Source organism: Diuraphis noxia, unplaced genomic scaffold (assembly GCF_037042655.1).
Source record: "Diuraphis noxia isolate RWA-SAM2 unplaced genomic scaffold, SU_Dnox_SAM2 contig0005, whole genome shotgun sequence".
Lineage (NCBI taxonomy): Eukaryota > Metazoa > Arthropoda > Insecta > Hemiptera > Aphididae > Diuraphis > Diuraphis noxia.
The window spans coordinates 5533637-5560593 of NW_028301715.1; the positions used below are offsets into that span (position 1 = coordinate 5533637).

A 26957-nucleotide genomic window follows, 5' to 3' on the forward strand; every position below is an offset into this window, starting at 1 on the left:
GAGAGTACCTACTCTTATCTATTTATTATTTTAACAACTACACTTTCAATATTATTTAATTATCTTCCTAATAGTATATCTAGGATCCACTCAAACCACTGTATATAAGAACATATTCAGTTGTTCATAGTTTTCATTGTGTGTATTAATTCCATATAGTTATGACTTTTAATTTATAAAAGTTATAAATTAATATTTTTGAGTAGGTATCTGTCGTATTTGGTACATAGAAAATTAATTCAAAGAAACTTCATATGTCTTAAAACAAAATGCATTTTTTTAGCTTACATTATATTTAATTGTATTTCACAGTACAAGTTATGTTTATATTAGATTATTTTATTCAAATTTCTTTAAAAACTTAATGATGTTGGTTGTTGATAATGTTTTATTGTAGGTCATTATACAGGGTGATTTTTTTATCATGAACCAGTTAATATCTCGGTAAGTATTAGGAATTTTAAAATAATTTTTTTTTTAAACTTTCTAGGTTTTACTATTTTACACTGTGTTACAATTTTCATAATTTTAACTACCTCCCTTATTAGATAAAACACTATCAACTTTAGATTTTCAAATGGTAATACCTATTTTTAATAACGAAAATCTATAAGCATACTGAAAAAAATAATTTTAACGTTTACAGAATTTTATTTGAGTAATTAGTTTGCGACTTATTAATGCTTAAATATTCGTTCAATTTGCTGCTACTGGGCAATTTTACAAACCCAACAATAAAAACCAGAAGTCAAAATGAAATTTTATCTCAATTTAACAATACCCATAACGGTCATTATCGATAATAACAAGATAGATAAACAATACCAATAAAAAAAAAAAAAAAAAAAAAAGGTGTCTTATCATCACTCCCACCCGAACGCCAAGTGTCGGTGAACGACTAGCCAGCAGAAGCGCAGCTGTATCAGCTATAAAGTATAAAAATAACATTTTAACATTTTACACTTTACCATCATGGTTAAAAAATATATCACTGGTTACTGATTCCTGGTATACGATCTTATCACGTATTAGTAGATAGACGATAATAAATGTCGGTAAACCGTTTCTGAAAACATGTGGTTAATCGTTATTCGTTAATGTTAGTTTTCCATTATCAAGTATGGAATATTAATTATAAATTAATTACTATTCTTTGACTGTTTAACCAAAGAAAACGTTTTAAGTAAATACTATGTTATGTCGTTATGTGTATTATTTAAAATATAAATTTAAAGGTTAAGCCAATTATTCCAATGCATACCATACCACGAATAATAATACGTATCTTAATTCGTGATGCATACCTGTTATATTTTTTGATCGTGTTTTAATGTTGTATTTTGGTTAACAAATTTGAATTTAATTAAAAATATACCTCTTTCCAATCAGTAATATTATAAGGTATTTGGGAATCAGATTTCGTACTTTGCCGACACCTTATTTGTATAATTTATTGGTAAGTTCAATCCAAATTTAATATATTAGAATTTTATTTTTTTTTTTATTAAATGATTTATACATATTATTGACAAATAATAACCATGGTTCAAATATTTTAATTTTATTTCAGTGGCAATTAGTAGAGTTTATATGATTAATCAAAAAATACAATGAACTATATGACTAGAAAGCTTAATTTGACCAGCAATTAATGCAAATTTACATTGCTTGCTACTGGTATCCGATGACTATAAATTAATATGGAATAAAAGAATAAAATATCCATATTTCTTTACATATTATATTTTAATCTTTAAACAATCTAAACAAATTATTATGTAAGTATGAATTTTTTTTATAAAATAAATAATTTGATATTTATCATAATTTTTGCTTATATTTTAGAAAATTAATTTTGTTTTCTTTTAAATTTCAATTGCGATTTGTAGTACTAACTTTTAATTCAAATATTTATAACAAGATTGGATGAACAAATACAATTTGTTATTGTGGTTAGTCACAGCATAGTACATCTCAACTGATAACTTAATAAGTATGGATAAACAATTTTTTTATACAATAAATCATTTCTATAAATAACTTAATGTTTTTTTTTCAGTTTCATTCAGATGAAAAAAGAAAACAGCACAGCATCAAGACCGCAACTACTTCTATATTTGTAACATTTGTTGATTGTCACATTAATTGTTAATTTTATGTTTAAATAATTAAGTTAAGTTAAGTTATTGATTTACTATTTTCTATAATTAGGGCTATGGAGTTTTTATTAACCTAAATTGGTAAATTGAAAATTTTTTTTGAATACGGTAGTGCCAGTTTTACGTAATATTAAAAGATTTTTATATCATAAAATATTAATTAAAAATTAACATAATTTCAAAAATAAGTGTAAAATTGAATAATTTTTTAAAACATCCATAGCCCTAAAAATATGTTGCAATCTAGAGTAGATAATACATATAAAGTATGTTTAATGTTCATTTAATTTTTATTAATTTATCTAGGGTAGTGGACATGTTAAGTGTTAATATTTTTTATTAGTTATGACCTTACCCAAATCCTGCAATAACTTGCACTACGGAAATTTGTTCATACTCTAGTAAAATTATTGATAACTAATGTGTTTATTTCCTTAGATAATTTAGTAATGAATTAATGTCCATTATTTGTCTATTCACACACAACTACACAAGTTATTTTTAATATGAAATGCAAATTATACACTATATAAAAAAAATATCCCTGAATATTTAATATTTATAAATGGAAAGTCGGGTAGGCACTATGAACAACAGGCCCTGGGCCTATAGCCTCGCATCAGATTGACTCACTTCCTCAATGCACAAAACATGTAATCAAAATGACTTACCTATTCTATTTTTTTTTTTTTTAGTATACACAGATTGATTTGTAATTATTTATTTTTAATGAAATGAAAACCTTAAATGACAGGAGCTTTGTAAACATATTATATAACTTAAAAAAAAAAAAAAAAGGAATGTGTGAATAGACCTTTAACTACTTTAGTCTTGGCTCTAAATCTTGAATCCAAGTACATAAATAATACATTTTTATCTGCATATTTATAAATTATTTTTCTAAATACATAGAAATTGTTGATTTACTTTGTTTTAAAATGAATATATGTTATCTGTTTAGTATAATCATTTACTATAGAAATTAAGATACACCATACTGTTTTTAAAAAATATTTATTTTGTAATTTACTCGTCAATCTGATATAGAAATATAAATTATATTAAATAAACACATATGTATTATGTATAATTAACAAATAATAAACTTAAATAAATTAACAAAATATACAACATAATATCTTCTTAACATAAAGCATTGGGTTTTCCAAATTTATTTAATTTTAGTTATCTAAGTTACATACCTATATGTATACCTACATATCAATATAAAACATAATTGATTTAATGATGAATATGACATGTTTCACACACATAAAAAAGATAAAGGTACCTATCTATCTCATACATTTATAGTACTATTGGTTTTTCACATTTTATCTGTTCTCCGTTGAGTTAACATCTCACAGAGTTACTTTTAAATATATTACTTTAACTTTAAACCTTTAAATTTATATTTTAAATAATACACATAACGACATAACATAGTATTTACTTAAAACGTTTTCTTTGGTTAAACAGTCAAAGAATAGTAATTAATTTATAATTAATATTCCATACTTGATAATGGAAAACTAACATTAACGAATAACGATTAACCACATGTTTTCAGAAACGGTTTACCGACATTTATTATCGTCTATCTACTAATACGTGATAAGATCGTATACCAGGAATCAGTAACCAGTGATATATTTTGTAACCATGATGGTAAAGAGTAAAATGTTAAAATGTTATTTTTATACTTTATAGCTGATACAGCTGCGCTTCTGCTGGCTAGTCGTTCACCGACACTTGGCGTTCGGGTGGGAGTGATGATAAGACACCTTTTTTTTTTTTTTTTTTTTTTTATTGGTATTGTTTATCTATCTTGTTATTATCGATAATGACCGTTATGGGTATTGTTAAATTGAGATAAAATTTCATTTTGACTTCTGGTTTTTACTGTTGGGTTTGTAAAATTGCCCAGTAGCAGCAAATTGAACGAATATTTAAGCATTAATAAGTCGCAAACTAATTACTCAAATAAAATTCTGTAAACGTTAAAATTATTTTTTTCAGTATGTTTATAGATTTTCGTTATTAAAAATAGGTATTACCATTTGAAAATCTAAAGTTGATAGTGTTTTATCTAATAAGGGAGGTAGTTAAAATTATGAAAATTGTAACACAGTGTAAAATAGTAAAACCTAGAAAGTTTAAAAAAAAAATTATTTTAAAATTCCTAATACTTACCGAGATATTAACTGGTTCATGATAAAAAAATCACCCTGTACAGTAGTATTTCTTACAAACAAAGTTTTTTTATGTAAAAAATCATAGAATATTGTTGCCAGTTTGCCACCCAACATCGTATCAGAAAGTTGGGAAGTAGTTAAAAGAAGAGCCAATCATTAGTCTCTAACGAAACTTTGATAGGCCTTTGTAAAATTGTAAGGTACTTGGAGATACAGAAGATTGAGCGTGATGAGTACCTATTATAATTTTGTGTAAACTATTATTTCATATTTAAGGTAGTGCTAGAGCAGTAACGTTACATGGGTACAGATTCAAAATTGAAAATGGAACGCTATAACCAATATAATAGATATCTAATATATCTAGGTTTCGTTTCTTTTCGATAACGTTTAGGGTTGCATTTGTAAGGTCGAGATCCTTTGAATTTCAACTATTATCGATAAACGTTTGTTTGGTCAAACAACTTGGACATTTAACACAAAGGCCCATATACTAATATAAAAATAAACGAGGATAACCACAATTCTTGTATGAACGTTTAAAGTTTTCTAAAATGTTAATAAGATTTGTCAAAATTACGAAAATATTCAAATTATGTTGTATGTACACTAATATTATACTTAGCTGAAATTGTATAAAAGGTTCATTTTTTTTGCTTAGACTTGAAAATGTAATTAAAATAATAAAGAAATAACAAAGAATATCGATGTTAGTTATTTTTTTGTAATTTAAAAACGATTATCCAAATTTATTATTGATATTTTTTTTAGTTTTTTTTTTTTTTTATTGTACATGTACTCTTGGCAACATAGGCTATTGGGCTTAAAGTGAAATAATTATAATTACATATTATTTGTGTAGTTACTATTTCACTAAATATTATTGATATTAATGTTATTTATGTTATTGTGTGTATAAAATATAATAACATAGGTATATGGTATATACTTAAAAAGCTTCCCACAAATAAATATTTTTAAATTATAAAATACATGAAGTGCTATTAATGAATAGTTTCTTCGCCAAGCCAACCATGATGACCTATAATATATTATACATCCATTGTACTTATTGTAATTATTTTTTTATACAGATTGTACAAATAAAAACAAATATGAAAAAAAAATTATAAAATAAAATTTCATTGACATTTAAAAAATACAACAACAACAAATTCAAAAAGTTTCAAAATATTTTGAGTATTGGATTTTTTACGGAATATGGTCATATTTGATGAGAATTAAAAGTAGGTACCCATCTATATAAGATAATTCTTTTTTGAGTTGATAAAAAAAAAACTTAATCGATTAAATTCTAAAAAATTCAATTATAATTTTAAACGTAGTTTTCTAGCAGGGTATACAATATTCATAAATAATGTTATATTATTTGGGAACTTCCGGGTTGTAGGTAAGTTATAATAAGAAAATGTAATATGTGTCTATAAAAATTTGTTTTTATTTTCGTAAAAGATATTGCGACACCATTAAATCTTACAGCGTCCTAAAGGATTGCCCAGGATGGACGAAGTGACCTTATTGAGAACTTATAGGACAATAATTTTTTGATTCAGCGGATAGGAATTGTAAAGTAGCTATAAAGTGAGGAATTTTTTAACAGGACAAAAAAACCTTAGTAGCTTGAAGCTTCTGCATGTACCTACTGATATTCTAAGATTTTTAAATAGATAAAGTGTATATTTAAAACAAAAGGAAGAGTATTAATTCGTTTTCTAAAAGTAATATTTTTAAAAGTTTGAATTTTATATCAGATAGATTTTAAAATACAGTGAAAACTCTCTATATAATGAACCTGAAGGGTCAAGGGACCATGTGATTTCTTTTTTTATTGAGAGTTTTCGTAATAGATAGTAATTAATAAGTTTTAAATCAATCCAACCATTATAAGTTAACTTAATGTTAACTTACGTAATATTATAGAGTTTTTCGTTGTAACGAGTTTCGGTAAAGAGAGTTTTCACTGTAGGTAGTTTTGTTTATTAGCAGTTTTATTTTGAGGCTTGAAGTGATGTGTATCTATAACACGCAACGCTAGGTGTTTAATTTAAGGTCGTCCTTTATTTTCGTAGTTAATTAACTGAAAAATACAAGAATGGAGTTAATCTGATATGAATTGGAGGAGTTATAAAAATGTATCGGTTAATCAATTATTTTATGTTCTTTTAATAATTATAATTATAGTGTTTAATAACTTATATTTTAATTTTTAATAATATATTAGTAGACAAAACTATAGCAGTAATAAAATATTAGAGTCTTATGTATAGGTATGTTTAGTCATACAAGAGCATATGTATAGCCGTATAGGTATAGGTACTGCATTGCCTTTGATGTTATATTTCTTAAATTATATAATGAATAATGATATATTATTATTATTATTTTTATCAAATGTTAGTATGTGTGTAAACATATAATAGGTAGTTGTGAGTATTTTCAATTTCCGTTAAACTATGGTGATGTTGAATCTAAAGCAGCATTGGTCGGTCTCAAGAGCTTTAGGTCCGTCGTCCCAAAACTTCAGTTTTACTGTGTAACGAGCCCTAGGATAGTTTTTGGATACAAATAATTTGTATAGCCAATTTTGTTCGGTATCCTTCATGATGGGGCAATTTGTGTATAAGCACGCGTTCGTGTTCATGTCCAAAAACGGCAAGTCCAAGAAAACTGTTTCAGCGTATAGTCTTGTCCGTGGTAAGGCCGAACCGAATTCTGAAACGATTTCGTAAATATTAAAATTTAAAAAGAAGTAAAAAATCTTAATATCTCAATATGTACTAGCTAGCTGTCCCGCCTGACGTTGCCGGGCCAATGATTTGTATTTTTAATAAATATACTTGTAAAAAAATGTACAGATTTTAAATTTTCACGATTAATTAGTTTTTGTGTATTTATTTAAACATATACATTCAACCCTCACGATATTGTTTAAAGATATAATTTCTTTACTTATTTAAAACTATATAAACGTGAGAATTTGACGTATTTTTTACGTTATACCTCATCTGCAACCATCTAAAACCAGTGTTTGGAAAGAACGTCGTTCATGAACGCATGTTCACACGTTCACGTTCATAGTTAGTGAACGATACGCGAATGTCGCTCATTTTGTAAAAATAGAACGTGAACGTGAACGACGTTTATATTTTTAATGAATTTAAACGATTTTGAAGACGCTCAATTTATTTACTATTTAATAAATATAATATGTTAATATGTATATAATTTAGACGCTTTAGAAAATGTATATTATGCTCTAAAGTCTAAATTGTTTTTATTTTTGGGTTGAGACCTATATGTTTATGGGTTTTTATGCAAACTGCTGGTAAACTATTTATAAACAAAAAATTATATGAACGACCTTATGAACGCGTTCATTTTCTCAAAGAACGTGAACGTGAACGCGTTCGTATGAAAAAACATGAACGTGAACGTGAACGAGTTCCTTTTTTAAGGACTGAACGTGAACGTGAACGAATTCATTTTTTTAGTGAACGTTCCGAACACTGTCAAAAACTAAAGTTATCAATTGCAAAAAATACTAATTTATCCTACTACTATATCATAATCTGTAAGCTGTGACCAATATCAATCATTTATAAACAAACATTTCCATGGTAAATATCGAAATCCATTTTTATATTTGGAATAAAATAAATTAAAGATTTACTATATGATACAATTCGATAATGATTTATATTTATATTTTAATATTTTAATTTATAATGTATAAATTAGATATCCAATTTTAATATTACAAATTTAGCATTTACGACTATTTAGTATGCTTGTCATGGATTTTTGGCGGCGGTACAAATTCCCATTAACGGTGACGGTGAGATAATACTATAGTATAGGCGTTCCTACATTTTTGTTTATTACCTGTTAATTTATTAACTTTTTCTTATTATATTTTTTTATCTATTAAAAAAACTTTCAATAGCCGTGATTCTAATAAACTACAACTTTAGCTCTGAATCATATTTTTCATACAACGATTCATCTAAGGATCTTAAGTGATTAACGACAAGGTATACTTGAAAACAGATTCTATACCTATACTACGGTATACGGCATACAACAGAGTGTCTTGACTTAACGCTACTACATTTTATTCTATAAGTAATAACTCTAAAGGCTCAAGGATGAACTAAAATAAAAAACAAAACGTACTTCAGTGGTATCACTGTAAACTTGTATAAATTCAAAAATATTTCTTATGAGTGCCAAAATTTATATCAATATATAATTATTGAATATTACAAAAATTTCAATCAGAGGACAACGATTTTAGTTTTTTTTGTTGTAATTCAGAAACTATTGATGGTTGCTGTAAAGACTTAGCAAAACTTATAGCCATTGCGGATATTATTATTTTATAAACACAGAGACATTTTTAAAACATTATTACTAATTTCATTTATTTAAAACTTTTTAAATCATGAACTTCACATCGTTCATTAGTCATTTGTCTATTTACCTATAAGTTATCATAGTTAATAATAACAATAATAATGGGTAATATAACAGATCAATTTAATACATAGAACATAAAGTGTCCCTGGTGACCATATCAGCTCAGAATCGTTTTATTAAATCGCTCAAATTAATTTGAATTTGGCATTTCCTTTACAATTAATCCACTCGACGCCTATTGTATAGCAGACTTCAGAACGGAACTTATGCTTGCCCATTTTTTCATAATTATATTTAATTTTATATTATGAAATTATAAATATGACTAATGGATTTAACAGTCTTATATACACGTGGAAGATATAGTTTTAATAATACACAATATATAAATTACTAATAATGAACGATAAGAAAATTATATTTTGCAAGAATAATAAAACAATTTTCTTTAATTATAAAACATTTATTTACTGTCTCTCATTTAAATATGCTTAAAATGTGTGATTAAAACATAATGTATTTACAAATTATGTGTTTATAGCTACACGTAGATTCTTGAGTTATTTGAAATTAACTTGGTAAATGTATAGAATGCTAAGATAGGCGTATTTGAAAATTATATAATTCTTATAAATTTATTAGGTAGGTACAACTTACAAATATTTGCAATTTGTAATATTTATGCATAAAAAGTGTAATTTGCACATATCTAATAATATTAAATTTATATTAATAATTAATAACTATTTACATGTATACATCTTATATTTTAATGATTTATGTAGTCATGTAGGACGTAGGTATACATAACACTTCTGTAATTAACTAAAGGAAATTCTGCCTGTATGTTTCTTTTTTATTAGGTAATAAAAATTAATTCAAATTGATAGTTGTAAATTATACAGTTATTATATACATATATAGATTTTTATAGCATTGTTGTATGATCAACGATGAACAGGATGGATAACATACTAATATATCACTATATAGGCAATACCATTGATAGAAAATATTTATAATCGATGGAGATAGGCATAATAAAGAATAATTTAGACCATAGTTATATATTATTATAATTGATAAAGCTTGTATACTAAATATTTAATACATAATATTATAACTTGTTAATTTTCTATTTTTAACGTAGTTGAATTTCAAAACTTTGGAGAAAGGTATTTTAATGATAAACGTATGTAGTATAGGCTATCACTACATCTACTATAAATGTCATACTATGTATTGTTAATTATGTTGTATTATAAGGATATTATATCGTATTATTAAAGTTGTATCATTAGCTAGATTCTGTTATTATATTATGTACATATTATATTTTAAATTGGAATTAATTTCCGTAAACATTTTAATAATACAATAATTGAGAAAACGACTCACTCGTATTTTTAACTAATTAAATAATTATTATAATCAGTTAACAATGTAAAAGTATAAGCCTATTTAGTATAATTGTATATTGTGTAAATGTATAATTGTTGAGCTGTGTCGAGCTGTCATAATGTCATAGCTCTGATTAAAAGGTGATGATAATAAAAACCGGGTAAGTCGTGGATATCGCTCTGCTATACAGTAGGTTACAAATGGGTTACTGTAATGGATGGAATTAAATTTGAATCCAGTGATATTCTATCATTGTATACGAAAAACGATTCTGAGTGGAGACGGTTTATCTGTCTAGGATATATTATAGATTATTATTATTTATTAAACATATTAAACATTCATTCATACCTCTATAGGAAAATACAAAATAATTTAAAAACATATATACACACACCATTTAAATTATTATAAATTTAACATATCAATGTAAATTGTCATAATTTCAAATCTAAGCTCGCCCGTCAAAATTATTACTATAATATGGACCCATTACGCATTAGGGTACTAAAAAAATATTTCACCTGAAATTTCGGGGGGGGGGGGGCTTTAGCCCAAAAGCCCACACCATGGATATTGTACTGTTATGTGCATACTGCATACTGCATTTTGCATTTTATATAATATTATCATATAACATAACCTACCTACCTACCTGCCTAAGTGTCTTAGTCGTTTCTATACTTCATTACCTATCAACATATATTCTGCCTAGTTTTTGTTTATGCTTCCTATTATAGCGTTTTAGTACTATTTAAAGAATATTTATACATACTAGGTTTATATTTAAATGTGATAGACGCGTTAACTGTTTGTGGCAATTCACATGGTTTTTCTTCTAAAGCTTCGGGACACGGATCAATAAACACATCAGTAACACTACAATTAGTGTCTGAAAAAAGAAACATTAAGCAATAAAAAACCGTAGTAAAATTTGACCGACATCATATTATGATTTATACAACCAATTTAAGTATAAATACAATACTCACTCCGGCACATGCGAAAGTCGGTGACTTTTTCGGCGTCCACTGCATTTGCAGCAAACATCAATCCTACCATCACGGTTAATATGAAAATCACCATTGTGTCACGGAATCAGTAACGTATACTAATGACTAGCACGAGAAAACTTTGAAGTCAGTGCATGCGGTTTGGTACAATTTAATTTATCATACTGTGATAACCCGCGGAGGGGTTATCGTTTATATGTAGAGAATACAATTTTTTTAAGTCAAAGTGGGGGTTTATCCAATTCATTTTAATTTTTATGTCATTAGTGTACCTTATGTGTTTATGGTGTATAATATACATTACAATATATACTGTTAAGATAAATCAAAATCAAATAATACGAACCGTCAAGCATGTTTATCGTTTATATACCTACTGTATATATATACTATCGAGGCATATATAATGAATTTTCTTGAGTAGGGAATACGAATTTATTCAGAGTCACTAACGCGAGGGGGGCTCTGCCCCTTCACTCAGTTCACTCCCCTTAACCCCGTACCATCATGTTGCCTTAAATTTATTAAAATATATTTTTGTTATCATCAATACAAAATACGTTATCAAAATTCTGTAGTAATATATATATTTATATATATGACTACATACTTGTTAATACGTTTCTTACTTGAGATTAAATAATTTGCTAAAACAACATTTCTGTTTAAAATTATATACGTGGCATTTAAACATAAATTTTTCAAAAAAATATTTAGTGAAAAAATTTCAAAATCACTCATAACGTTTCATATAAAGGATTTAGAGATTGAAAAATTCACCCCCTCCCCCTCAACCGTTAAAATAAAAATGTTGGTTTTTGCCATAAGCACCAACTGTAACTATAACTTTGGAAGTAAGTCCGACCTACAAAATTCTGATTACCTATAAGTATATCATTTATCGAATTCAGTGAAATACATAGGTTTCCGAAATAATTTCCAAAAATGTGTTAGTGGTTAAACTTGCTGTAGGTTAGGTTTCAATATACCTATTTGAGCAATAGGGATGATTAATGTTTATTCCAAAGAAATATTATCTTAGTTATGTAAATTTTAGAATATTATATGTACAAGGCATGCTGAAAGGGGCATCCACTGACACTATTTCAATACTAATTCTTTAATTTTGATTTAATTAATTAGTTTTTTTTTTGCTCATTATACATATAAGTAAATCACGTGACCAGTTACGTAACAGGCGACAAGGAGGATAGTTGGGAATGGTGGCAGAGGAAAGATTAGAAATTACAGAGCAAGGGTGATTGCGAGTGTGTGCATGGAACTATGGAAGTTATAGAATAATAAATGAGGGCGAGAGTTGGTATAGTGCAGATGTATAACCAGATAAAGGTCGTTATTTAAAGTAAGGATACTGACATACCATGGAGCTTTAGTTATTATCCTAAAATTAATTTATTGAAAAGCTTGAAAAAAATTGATGTTCGAGTTTTGGCTGAGCTCCAAAGTTGGATGCCGTAAGTTATATCTGGGCAAATAATTTGTTTGTATATGGATAATTTGTTGGAGAGTGAGATTGTTGGATCCTATTAGAAGATGTCAAAATGTATGTAGTCTGAGGTTTAAGGTTTAATACCTATAAATAATATTATTTATAGTTAGATAAGTGCTTGAATATTGTTTACCAGTTTTAAAAAAAAATTCAGGGGAGGGATATGACACCCAAATCTCTCACTCGTAATTACATCACTGCTGCAGGATACTGTATAGGTTATTGTATATATTTATAATTTTCAAATTACGTTCACGTAGATAGGTAGTATACATAGATATGGATTCAATATTTATCCAGTTTATTTTTTTTATAAATTTAGTCCTTAAGAACCTCGCAGAACACTTGTCGAACGAATTGGCCAATAATTTAATCAAAAATATCAAAACATGAATTTACCTATAATCATTTGCAAGATTACTGTCAATAGCAGATGGCAGAAGAATCATGGAAACTGAAACATATTAAATTGTTGATGTCTGCAGTTTAAATTATTTAATTTCATTAGGTGCAAAGCTTTCGCAGTTTCAAATATTTCTATAACAAACAATTATAATATTGTATACATTATAAAATTATCTAAAAAAAATCTTGTTCAAGGATAATGTTTTTCATAACATTGATTTAAATGTGAATTATTTAATAGCTATAGTAATAGTATATAGAGCATTAGGTACCTATGTAGGTATACGTAGGTACATAATAATTCATAAGTATCATATTATGTATTTGTGATTTATCCACTGTATTTCTCTAATTTTTTTTTTAATTTTCTCCTAAAAGAATATTTCGTATAACTACCACTCAAACACTGTATTTGTAATAACATTTTCAGTTTATAGTTTTGTTTACAATATGTAGGAACATAATGCATACACTATAAAGGGACTATAGTCTATAGTCTCTATAGAGACTCTGCATAACGTTTAATTTGCTATGCAAATATATATAATACAAGTGGATAAAATAACTTATTTTTAGACAATTTATAAAACCATTTTTAATCGTAGCTATCTAAGCATATATCGTAATAATATACTTAAGTTGTCAGTAAGATTAAGTAAACAAATTTTTCAAATTTTTCAAATGTGTTTTAATATTTTTATTTTATTTATAATATATTGCGACATGGTACCCATCAGTGTCTTGGAATATTACCACTAATGCCGGGACGACACATTTTGGATTCAGGTGATTATTATGATGTAGAATTCTAGCGCGTAGTCTTATAAGTTATAATATAGCTAACAACAAAAATCTTTTAATTTTTCGAAGCTCTACTGACATAATTCTAACTTTTAAGATCTTTACAGAGTATATATTTAAAATAAAGGGAAGAGTATAAATTAATTTTAAAAAAACAATTTAGAAAAAAAAGGCGATTTAGATTTAATAATTTAAAATATCGGGAAACCTTAATAATATGCTCTACATCGTAATAATTGAATCGCCCATCATCGTCCATGGACTGTTTTTTACGACGAGGGACGTAACGTTTTTGTACTTTTATTTTTTAAGAATGCGATACTATGTGTTCAATTATTTCAAACTTTAAAAATTTGGTTCTTAGTTTTTTTTTAAAGTTGACGGAAATGTATGAGACTGAAATTATTTTGGTCTGTATTATAGAATTTACACCATAGGCGTGTTTACGGGTATGGCCAATCTGGCCATGGCCAGATCTGCGAAATTAGCGGCCCTCCCTACCCTTCACTTATTCCACCATCATTGGATATACACGCAGATATTAATATTATATTAAATTGTTATCATAGACAAAGGGCAATTTAATGGATATCACGTGATATCGTGATATCTGCAATCTGCTCATAGAATAGAATAATAGGTAGATAAGAATATTTAAAAAAATATTTTTTTTTAATTTTATAAAGTTATTGTACTTTTTAGCACAATACCGGTAACAAGTTGCTCTTGTGAGCGAGCATTTTCGAAATTAACGATAGTGAAATCAAAACTTCGTAGTACAATTACTTATTAGCAAAGACTTGATTCATCAATGTTTTTATTTATTGAATAACAGATGACCAATAACATAAACTATGACGATGTAATTGAAGAATTTAAAGTTATGACACCATCAAAACGCCGTCTGGAGTTATAAGAGTATTTAGTTTTTAAAATAAGTTAAAAAAAATAATTGTAATTCTACTAAAATGTAAATAGCAACAAAATAAAGGATGAAAAATAAAAATGTTTATTATGTATACTTCATTTTTAAGAAACTTTTCTTGGCCATACCTGCGAACGAATCCTAGACAAGCTTATGATTTACACATAAGTTTTTTAGATTATTATTTATTGCATATTGTATTAATTATAATTTTAATCTTCGAGTACTTATATTTTATCACCTATTTATATTTATTAATCTAATAATTGATAATAATAAAAAAAGCGGGTGAGCGGATGTCGGTACGCTGTACAGTAGGTTATAAGTGGGTTACTGTAATGGATGGTATATTATAAATCTGAATTAAATGATATAATAATATCATAGTATACGAAAAACGATTCTTAGTGGAGACAGTTTGTCTGTCTAAGATATTTTATAGTTTTATACTATATTAATTATATTGCTATTATTTCAAAAAAAATGTTGGACCTACCCATGAAATAAATTCGAAATTAATGAAATCATATTCATTATGTACTTATACAATTCATTATAAAATATTTATAGCATTTAAATGTTATATATATGTTATTTACATAAGTAATTAACAGCATTAACTATATTATATTATAATATAAAGTATACTTAAGAAATTTTAAGTACCCACGAGGCCACGAATAACATTTTTTTATATAACTAAAATTGTTATTCTTGATTATTTAATATATGTAAATTCATTCAAATTTGAACTTAAAATAACTAAAATAAAAACTTGGGTTGTATAGCTTTTAGATTTTTTGCCACAGAATTAACTACTTATGTTTAACCTTGTTTTAAATTTTAAATCCTTAGCTATACAATTTGAACGTTTTATACATTTTTAACAACTAATGAATTTGTAAATTTTCAATTAAATACATTTTGTCAAAATTTGAACTTTAAACGGTTATAAAAAAATCACGTGCCAATGAATTTTTAATATTTTCCAACTGATATTATTTATAAATTATAACTTTTGAAGAACCTGTAGTTAAATTTTCAAAATATTTAACCCTGCAATGTATAACATTTTATCGACATTTATAGAATGAAAACTAAAAAAATGGAAAATTTCAAATGTCTATAAATAACTTGAAAATAGTTGAAATATTTTTAAAATTTTATCAAGTATAGGAATTAATAAAATAAACATTTGGCGTAAATTTCAAATGTCTACAGTTATTCGTTTTTGAATATTAACAAAATAAGAATATCGGTACAAACGAAATTGAGTGATTATCTAATGTTGTTATTCAAATGTTCATAAAAATTTAATTTGACTTTCCAGTACACATTTTTTATTTGATAAAAGAAGAAAAACTCATGAAAAATCTTGTATTAAATTTTCAAATCTTTGATTTAAAAAGATAATTCTTTATGAATTTCTAACTCAAAATAGATTGCAAATTTTCGTTATTTTTACCTTTTTTGTCAACATTTTAACTTTAAATGCTAATTAAAAAAAAAAAAATGTGACTGTATTTTTAATATTTTTAACCGTCGTAGTTACAATATATAAGTAGCCTTGTATTAAATTTTTAAGTTTTTTTACCAAACGAATAAAATTTTATTGTCATTTAAAAAAAAAAAAACTAAAAAGATCGAAAATTTCAAATGTCTATAAATAACTTAAAAAGTTGAAATATTTTGAAAATTGTATCAAGTATACAAAATGCCAGTATCAACATTCAGAGAAAATTTCATGTGTATAATGTAATTTATTTTAGAGTTACACCAATATCAAAATAACTCGATTTTCTCAAAAATTGATTTCGCGTAAAAATCGTCTTTCCTTAATTTTTTTTTTCGTTTTTCCCGCTGCTTTTGAAAACTCCTTGGAATTTCAAAATTTGACTTCCCAAATGCATCAACTAGATTCACCTAACCTAACCGGAAAAGCAACTGAAGTTGAGAATCGAAGCATTATTATGACAACTTATCGTGTACACAGACACAAAAAAAAACTAAATAAAAAAACACACATCATTGTAAAATCAATACATTCATCGCTTCACTAAGAATCTAAAATACTAATGTAAATATAATAGATTTTTTTAATACGTTTTAATACTACTATAATAATGAAAAATATTTTTTAACCAACCTATTTTTATTTGATCTATTCAAGTCAGGACTCAATAGAAGAAAAAAATAACAACACAAACAATAAATATTAATACAATTTAATTTTAAAGTAAATATTATGAAAATATAAACTTGTACCTATATTATGCCTTCTTTTGTTGATAAAATGTATTATTTCAAATGTAGAAATATACCTACGACCCATAAAAACTACTTTTGTTATAAATTATTATTCAATATGCACCAGCGCCCTCAATAATTGCAATACAATATAAGAATCTTTGTTTTGTTATTTACAATGAATAATTTTGAATACATAATAGATACTTAAAAATGCATAAAATTAATTATTTATACATGCTATTAATAGTATTTTTGAATTATAGGATTTGGCGTTTACAAAATTGTAAAAATTTAAATTTTAAAAATCGCTATAGCAGTTGTCAATGGCTGAATTTCCACGTCCTATGAGAAATATATATTCGATCAAACCCTTCTTTAATTGCTCTCTGCAAATATCTTGGTTTTTATATAGTTTCAAATTTATTTTGATAGGCTCTAAACTGCAGTTTTTCTTCAATTTGATTTATTTATTCATCAATATTTCAAAAATGTTTACCGGAGTTTAGTAATAGTTGTGGTTCTAAAATGCCTTTTTGAAGGCGAACGATACAATTAGATTCAAAAAAATGGTTGCAACCTATTACTTATTTGCAATAGATTGATTAGCATTGATTGATAAGCTATCATCATCCTTTATAATGTTTCTTTCCGGGAAAATAATCCACTATACAGATCACAGTGACATTATGGTGACGTTCACTTGAAAATAAAAACACCGGATACCTTCCTAAAGCTGTTTTTTTATTATTATATAATAATATTCAAAGTTAAAACACTTAAAACACTATATAAATGTAATTAACCATTCTTTTTTTTTTATGGGGGGCTACGGCATCCAAATCCCCCCTCCGTAATTACGCCACTACTAATGGCTATAAGAGTCCCATATTTTAATTTCTCCGATTCTATTTTGCTAGTGGATAGATCGTTTGAGTACTTATTTAGGGATGGTCGTACTTTTCCTTGTGCAAACTTCGTACTTTTTAATTTTTTCAGTTAATCGATTACTTCGGTTACTCGGTGGATATTATGTTGCTTGCTGCGCCTTCTGATTTTCTATATTCTTAATATGATATAAAAAAGGTGACCTATGAGTAAAGGTCATAATAATAAGATTATTTATCATAATATCAACATACCTAAACCTATATATTTGGTGTGCGCTGTGATTGTGCCATTGTCATATCTATATAGATTAATAGTATGGGTTTAACTTAGAGGTGGTAAGGGTTCTCCAATTCCTTTTGAAACGTCGTCTGCGCTTATATTTCGATTAAAAGTTTTATTTTTTATTTTTAATATGGTGTCTAGAATAATTATTGTAGTTAACGTAAATTTGTCACATTTGCATAATCTGTAACGTGTCGTCGTATAATCGTGTATGTTAGTAAGCGCCTCCGCGCTTAAATAACGTCGATTAGCAAGTTCGCCGGCACGAGCTGCGGTGTCCGAGTGGTTAAGGAGTTGGACTCGAAATCCAATGGGCTCTGCCCGCACAGGTTCGAATCCTGTCCGCAGCGAAACGAAACTTTTTGACAGTTTTTCTCCAGCTTTCCCCCCCGTTTACCGATTCACAGCGATTAGTTTGTTGCACGTCGTGTCCTCGCGGGCAAACGTCTCGGCGTCGCTCCGGCGGGTACTCGGAACTCTTAGGAGAGGGAATTCGAATACCGTTTTCGGCAAATTTTTATTCGACGCGTCACTAAACTACACTACACATCAACAACAACAACAACAACAAGCCAACGACGATGACAACAACACGTCTTACTAGCTGCTGGTACTCCGCGTCCCGTCCATCGCACGGTAATTGCCCGGTAGGTTTAGCACTGGGACGACGGTCACACTGTAAACGCCGCCGCCGCCGCGCCGTCGGTTGCCATGAGTTACACTCCGCTCTACTACGACTGACGCGGTCTGCCGCCCCTCACACTGCTCACAGTCCTCACACTTGTTCACAGTCGGCCCGTCGCTGCGTTTGTAGTCGTCAGGCCCGTTTGCCGTCGTCGTCGCCGTTTTTCATTTTTTCTGTTTGTTTTGGAGGGACTTTTTTCTCTTGCTGAGTTTTGAAATCGTTTATCGTTCACACGTACACGATCTAGAAAACATCATGTCCGGACGTGCTTTTTCCGCAATGAAATGACATCCCGCGGAGGAGACCGAAACGAGTGAGTACCCATGAATCAATCATAGTGTTTACGTTGGCCTAAGGAATTATTATTATCGTCGTGTTTTGTACACCTATCGCCCACGGGTTACGTCTAACTTACTTGTTGCGCGGTTATAATTTATTGGTTTCGAGGGAGTATACTGTACTTCCTATTATATATTCCTTTCCAAGCGTACGAGGACTCCGGACTGGACACTGCCTATATAATTATTGCAGTATGATACTGTGCTGTTGGCCAGCATTGTCTGTGTCCGTCATCCGGTTGGATTCGCGCGGTTTAGTATAACTGCAGAAGTGTATTGTACTTCGGTCACGTCACGTTGCCCTTAAATGATCCATGCCGAAAAAAATCGACACCCGTTTCGTTTCCAGGTAAAAACCTGGGAACGAATAAATGACGACAAAAACAACAACAACAACATTAACGACGACGACACGACCTTATTGTCCGGTGGTGGTGTCCACTCGACGACACGCGTGCTTCACAATAATATTTGTTTATTATCATCACGCGATAAGACGATTATAAAATTCAATATACGAACACCTGTAGTGGCTGTTATTGTGGCCGCGCGCGGGCAGTGTGTGTGTGTGTGTCGCTTGATCTTCGATCATTATAAATTGAATGTCATTATGCTTTATTATACATATTTTATACGTTTCCTATGTTGTTCGTACAATCGTACCTTTACGCACGTCCGGCGTCGCGTTGATATTTCAATATCATCGTCGACACACAAAAATTGTAGGAATTCGTTACAAGCATTATGGTTTTCCGTGGTCTGGCCGGGAATTTTTTTCTGGTTTGAGCATTTTAGGGAACAATATCCTACGTCCGATTTTCAAAAACTGCGTACCTACCTAGTTGTTAATATGATGAATTGTTATTGTGCGACAATCGAAATTATATTTTATAATATTGTTGTCACAAAACTACAAAACACTCGAGTAAATCTCGAAACTGGTTATAGACTACAGAATATATAAAATTATTCGGAATTCTGAGGTCGGCTGATTGTAAATGCGTGTTCATTGGTAACGTCTTACCTAGTCGATTTGTCTTTCTACACGTACCTACATAGTTATGATCGTTAGTTATCATAGTATTGAATAATGAATATTAATGTAGGTATATTACGTTAATTACGTAGGTATATTCTTTTGAATGCATTATAATATTATTTATAATAGGTATTTATTTTATTGTTATTACTAGCTTAAAAAATACAAGATAGGTATATAAATACTTAAATATAATATAGATGTCTACATATGTCAAGTTTTGTGATAAGGTAATTCAGTACGTTCTAAAATAGTCAAATGGTATTATTTACATTTGTTTTAATACGTTATTTTGACGTACGTTGGCAAACTTGAGTGTTTGCGATATTTTAATGTTTAGTGAGATTAACATAAAATACGACAAATTATTTCGTAAAATACTAAAATCGTAATAAGAATAACAGTTAAAATTGTATTATTTAATCGTATTGTAAAGTATCATACTCGTATATATACCTAGACAGGATAGACACCTAGTTAACATTTATTACATGTAACCATGATGTAAGTACCTACGATTACTAAGACGGTGTGTTGTGTGCAGTGACTGTAGTATGCAACAGGTGTTTGTACATTTATTTTTTTGTTTACTTTTTACTTTTTAGGGTTGTTAAAAATATTTCCTTTTTGTCGAAACTACAATATTAGTTTCTATATTAAAATGGAACTTAAGTGACTTCTGTAAATTATTATTATTATTATTATTATTATTGGGAGACTATTATGGCAGTGCGATTTTTTTCTGGGTAATCAGTTTTTATAAATCTTTGGACCATATGTGATGGAATATCTGTCGTAAAAAACTACATTGAAATATTTACTTGGTATATTATTGTAGTTACACCCCACCCGCGTGATCTTTCATCATTATTATATTTTATCACCGGCTAATGCGGAGAAAACCATTGTGTTTCTTATTATTTAACCTGAAGTCAAACAAAATATAAATCGAGGCAACGAATCTTAATTTAAATTGTAGGCAGGTATACCATTCACCAAATGAGCGTGCCATAGTCTAAATAATTACGTCTGACAACGATGTTCGGCAGAAATTTCAAATAATGCGTTTTTTTCGTCAAAACACCTTAACATTGTGACATCCTTGACGGTAGAGTACCTATATTATTCATTTGAAAAAGTTGTGAAAAATTGATTAGAGTTTCGTCAACATGGTCGTTCGCGCATTGTGTCGATGCACCACATTGTATTTCATATTATATATAATACGAGGACTACTGGTTTTCAAAAGAACCGTATAAAATGAGTGGCGTCCTTCGATTATTGTCTAATAATAATGTAGTGCATATTATGATATATATATATAACATTTTTTTCGATCGCGCAGAAAGTGAGAGTGAAAAAACTTGATGAATAATATTATTACAGATACCTATACCCATCATTATTGTTATTGTTGTTGGCGTCTGGTGGTCGATGGGTTATCAGGTGTGTCCCAAAACTATCTTTATTTTTATAATATACCGGACGCACCTGCTGTGAGTCTAGAATTCAAAAAAAAAAAAAAGATGAAGAGAATAAGGTTTTTTTTTGTTGCGCCCTATAAACCTCCAGATAACATTCCAATAAGAAAATAAGAATAGTGTTTCTTATAGAATAATATTTAACTATATAAGCAAGTGAATATTTGTAAGTTGTCTGGTTTTAGATTATTAGGTACAAGCCATATAGGACTTAGTCAGGCTCTCAGGCTTGTAGTTAATTTTAATATGCCATATTACTATTATTTTTTTTATTGATTAATGCATTAATAAGATTATTTTTCACAAAATAGAGCTTTATTTCAGATTTAAAATTTACATATCGTAAACAAGGGTAAAGTAGACTTAGTTTTTGAAGCCAAAAAAATACAAAAGAGAGGAAAAAAGATACCTATGAAAGTTTGCTTTTCAGTTAATACGTACAAATTTCATGATATATTATGAACTCTTATTTTTGTTTTGTTATAAAGAATTTTTAAATTTTTAACAGTAACTATAACTTTAACTATATTTTCATAAAACAATTTATGATTCACCATAAAAAAGGGAAGGTATTTTATGATATAGAACAGCTGGTGATGCTAACGCATCATCTTCGAGCTGTATCATGCCCGTCTATTGACTGCTGTTTGACGATGTCAACAACGATGTGCCAAGGGGAAATGTTTACTTAAATACGGCGTGAATATTTATATATATATTATATGTGTTATGTGTATATACAATAAATAGTACAGTAAAGATGACGATTATATCATCCGTGAATATGATTGAACTTTAGTGGTTTGAAATGGAAATAAAAAAAATAAAAACGCTTTAATGATTAACCGACTACGGCGGCTACGGTGGTAGCCATGACCCGTTTTACCCTATCGGATCGACCGAAAGACAATATTATATTATATACGCACGGCGAGAAATTAGTTTAAGGCGTAGGTACACACCTCCACCCGCACCGCCACCGTCGTCGTACTTACGGTCGCTGCTTCAGTAGGTATGTAGACAGTAGTCACCAGCAGCCTGCAGTCGGATTCCTTTTTATCTATTATATACAAATATGGTACCGATATTCCACCTTCACCGCGCCATACTATATAGATATATATGTAAATAATATAAAATAACGTACGTGGCCTGTTTCTTAACGCGCGCGATCGTGCACGCAATGCGTACCTTATATTATTCATCGTCGTAAACTCGGTAAGGTCTGCATCATTGCATGACGACAAAATCTTTGCGTATCCTCGAACTTCCTCCACCCGCCATCATGGTGTATATACTAAGCGAGTCTTACATAACCTCGGGTTTTAAGTCGTATCTTAACACTATTTACTGTCATCTCGAACGTTCGCACTTAACCATATTCGTATATATGAATGGGCGTGCGTCACCGTAGTATTAGATTGCTGCAGTGTATGTATGGCTAGTGTATACAATATTATGTTATTTTAAAAATCAAATAATTTATGAATTTATGATAAAAGTTTTTATTATTGCTTAGAAGTTAATCAGTTTTTAACATTTTTTTGTATACTGAAAAATTTAAACCATAGTTTATTGAACAAGTTATAATTCTTGTCACATAGTTAAACTGATAGATAATACCTACTATAATTATGTTATTTTTTCTTCTTAAAAAGTGTTTTTTGGGACTTTGCTTTTATTATATGCCCTCTAAAAAGTGCCTATCCCCAGATTAAAGAGTATGCAAGCGCACATCCTGGATACACCATGCGTACACCCAGGCCCCCCACATCATAATTTTGATCCTGGTACAGAAGTAAATCCGGGCCCTAAACATTTTTTTACTATATATATTGAAGTAAGTAATTGTTTACATGAACGGTGGTCCCCTCGAAAGTCCAGGCTCTAGTACCATGGGCCCTTCCACCTCCCCATCCTTGTGGGGGCCCTGCGCACGCCTATTCATGATATTAATTTGTTTTATAATATTATTATTCAAACTTTTTAATTTTACTTATTCGAGATTATTGGCTATCGACAGGCCGACGACTCCTTTAAGCTATAGACCTATAATTAATGTTTATTATCCTTCTACTATTTTATTATGGTTGAGGTATAGTGTTTATACATTTTCTATTGTTTCGTCCGCCATTGCGCAATGTACCTATAGTATGTATAGTGTATACCTAATATATCCTAACTCTATCAGCATTCACGCGTTTTTTGTATAAATATAAATTATGACGAGACAAGCATACTTATCAAGACATGAGATTATATACTTATGCGTGTATGTCTGCAGTATAATATGTTTAGTACAGGTTCACGATAATAATAATAATGCTCGTATAAGATATTTCCATCACGCAGGAACGAAAGTGTGCTGCGCCGCGACCGGAATGATATGAGATCCTCCGTCGATCGTCATATTACGCGTACACGATTCAGGGGAACCTGTTTCCGCGAGCCGGGCGGACGGACGACGCCATTGTAAACAATTTTTTTTCGCCGTCCATCGGCGGCCGCGTCGACGACGACGACGGCCGCGGCAGACCGACGAGAATTTATGCCGCTCACCACCGGGGCACTCCTTGCGCCGCCGCCGCGTGTCGTGTTCATTAACCCAACCCCCTCCTATTTACTCATCACTCACTGCATTATGAATCTATATTATTATGAGCGGGGGCCATTGTCTTTTTTCGGTTTCGCACGTTTATGAGTAAAAACGTATATAAAACGAAGAATAATGAGAAACCTCCGATGCGGGCATCATCATCGTGATAATTATAATTGTATTTTATGTATCGGATATACTACTGTATACCTAGGTATGGGTTTAGGTATAGGTATTATGTAGATACAGAGCATAAAAAACAAACAATCTACGCGGTCGAAAAAGCGAAACTCTTCAGAATAACGTTCTCCAAATAGCTAATATACGTATATAAATATATATATATATATGCATCTTGCAGCTGCACGGTTACTGGTTACTGTAGGTGAGAGATGGGTGGAGGTGGCGTTATGTCATTATGACGGTAATAATAATCTTATTATAATATTCATACGGCGGTAGACGGTCACTCGGTGGATGGTATTGTACGGAATTTAATATTATAATACGTATGTAGTAACTAGTTAGTGGAAGTATCGTGCATAATTTTTTATACACTGCTGTTGCGAATAGTGATAAAAAGAAAATGTTTTAAAAGTGAAAACGCTACATTTTAATTACTGTGCAGTCGATTAAAAAAATTCGCGTATTCGCGTAATTGTATTGCGGCAGAAGCACAGGTATATATTATTATTGTTATATTATGTTATGCGATTATCGCGCACAGTTGCTCACGTTTCCGTCTTGTGATCGCACCGTATAAACCGCGACGATAAATTATTGATCACAGTTTTTTTTTTTAATGTTTGGTACCAATATACATAATACAGTAATGTGTTTGCTCGCGGAAAATAGAAAAACTATTAATAAGATCGAATAAATGCATTTCGATTCATTGTTCATCGTCGTCGTCATCCGACAGGTAGGCGTATAATGTTATTTTATTGGTATATAGTAATATAATGGTTATAGTAAAGTGGAAGTGGTAGTTTTGTCGTGATTGAATAGAGCGACAGGTGAATGGAATGATCATTTTATAAACCGGGAGGCCCATGACCGCTGGCGATATCACGTCTATTGTTCAATATTATTTTACTGAACATTGTCATTATTATGTATATATATATATTTTATTATTATTGCATTTCGATTAACTGGCAATTTTCTATTTAATAAAACGCACGGGCACCTGTTTCCACTATAACTTATTCCGCGTGTATATAAAAATGTTTACATATAGTACATACTACGACACTACGTACATGACATTAAATGTATCTAGAACCTATAGGTAGTGACAAAAATGTTATTCGATCGCGACGGCGAGTTTTTCCGTGTTTAGACCATCGATGGTTTAATTATTACGTGTACTGCAATTAGTGGTTTTGAAACCGGACAGACTTGAAATTATTGTAACAATCTCTTTCATTTACCAGTGGTGGCGATTAGGGGCACTCGGTAGGAACAGGTCACGAATATCTGAGCGTTTCATTATTCCCCAGAATCATTACTTTACTTATCCATTCTGTTCTAAATAATACGTCATATAAGTATAACTAATGAGAAGCTATGAGAATCGTTTTATTGGCCAAGTATTATTTATTCGATTTCATTTCCGATTACTTATTGTGTTTTCATTATTTTTGGAACAAAAAAAAAATTTTAGTGCCTGACTTCACTTTAATATGGCAAAATTGGAAACCTTGAAAATTAAAAATCATATGTGAAATCAATATCTATTTAATCATATTTCAGTTGGAATTTTTTTTTTAGTACTTTTTTCATTGAAATGTTTAGAATTGATCATGGAAACTTATAGTATAGACAGTTTAGATTGCCTGGTATTAGTTCTGAACATTTGTTTTTACGAGTTGTATAATTAAAACGCGATTTGATGCCTTGAAGGAGTGTACGATAATTTCAAAATTAAGATGATGACGGATATATGCTTATGTTCTGATTTATTCGTATGATGTTATATTAATATTATCATATTGATTTCAGATTGTGATACCCCAGGATGTAATATGTAGAAAAATCTTTTATTTATTTTAAATTAATAAATCGATTTATCAATTTTAATCACAATTTAAGGCAAATTAATAAATAATTATTACATTAAATGTAAGCTGCTATAACCAATAGCAACCATTTATAGACAAAAATGTCCATCGTAAATCTCAAAATTCTTTCTTAAATTTTTAATAAAAAAAAAAATGATGGTCTTTTATTGAGATAATAACAATCTTATCTCATGAATTAGACTAAATCATACATATTGATCATAATCTTATGCACATCGGTTGAATTATTTCGGAGTGTATCTGCGGACACATCCATTGTACACGACATTTTTATGTATATTAAGATATATTGGTATCAATTTATCATACTATGTTATGGTCTCTTCGGGATTTCGGTATTTTATAATAATTTATTTTTTAACATATTTTGTTATTATCAGCCATAAGACTAGTTATTGTTCTGATTCTATGGGTTCTTCAATTTATCAATTTGTTTAGAAAAGGATGTATACATGGTTATACATGTAA

The 26957-nt window shown here is 29.1% G+C and overlaps 2 protein-coding genes, 2 long non-coding RNA genes and 1 other non-coding gene across 6 annotated transcripts in view; 4 read left to right on the forward strand and 1 right to left on the reverse strand.

The window, feature by feature from the left end:
• Positions 1–13789, forward strand: part of LOC149054803 (uncharacterized) — a 31885-nt gene extending 18096 nt beyond the window's left edge. Inside the window, exon 5 of the long non-coding RNA XR_016191852.1 lies at positions 13038–13789. This is a non-coding gene — a long non-coding RNA (uncharacterized LOC149054803). The remainder of the gene's footprint in view (positions 1–13037) is intronic.
• On the forward strand, positions 1443–3282 carry LOC149054804 (uncharacterized). Its single transcript, XR_016191853.1, has 3 exons — positions 1443–1778; positions 1890–1993; positions 2060–3282. It is a non-coding gene; the product is annotated as an uncharacterized LOC149054804 (long non-coding RNA).
• On the reverse strand, positions 5794–11344 carry LOC107165424 (MD-2-related lipid-recognition protein-like). The gene is made up of 3 exons (XM_015513645.2): positions 11185–11344; positions 10968–11084; positions 5794–7087 (listed from the first exon to the last, which is right to left on the reverse strand). The coding sequence occupies exons 1-3, from the start codon at positions 11276–11278 to the stop codon at positions 6822–6824; spliced, it is 477 nt and encodes a 158-aa protein (XP_015369131.2). The 5' UTR covers positions 11279–11344; the 3' UTR covers positions 5794–6821.
• A 4745-nt stretch (positions 13790–18534) lies between the features above and the next one.
• TRNAS-CGA (transfer RNA serine (anticodon CGA)) lies at positions 18535–18616 on the forward strand. The gene has a single exon. It is a non-coding gene; the product is annotated as a tRNA-Ser (tRNA).
• Positions 18617–19029: 413 nt separating this feature from the next.
• Positions 19030–26957, forward strand: part of LOC107165422 (echinoderm microtubule-associated protein-like 2) — a 56479-nt gene continuing 48551 nt past the window's right edge. For both annotated transcript variants that reach the window (XM_089229200.1, XM_089229203.1), the window contains exon 1: positions 19030–19264. The gene's annotated coding sequence lies outside the window, so the exon portion shown is untranslated. The remainder of the gene's footprint in view (positions 19265–26957) is intronic.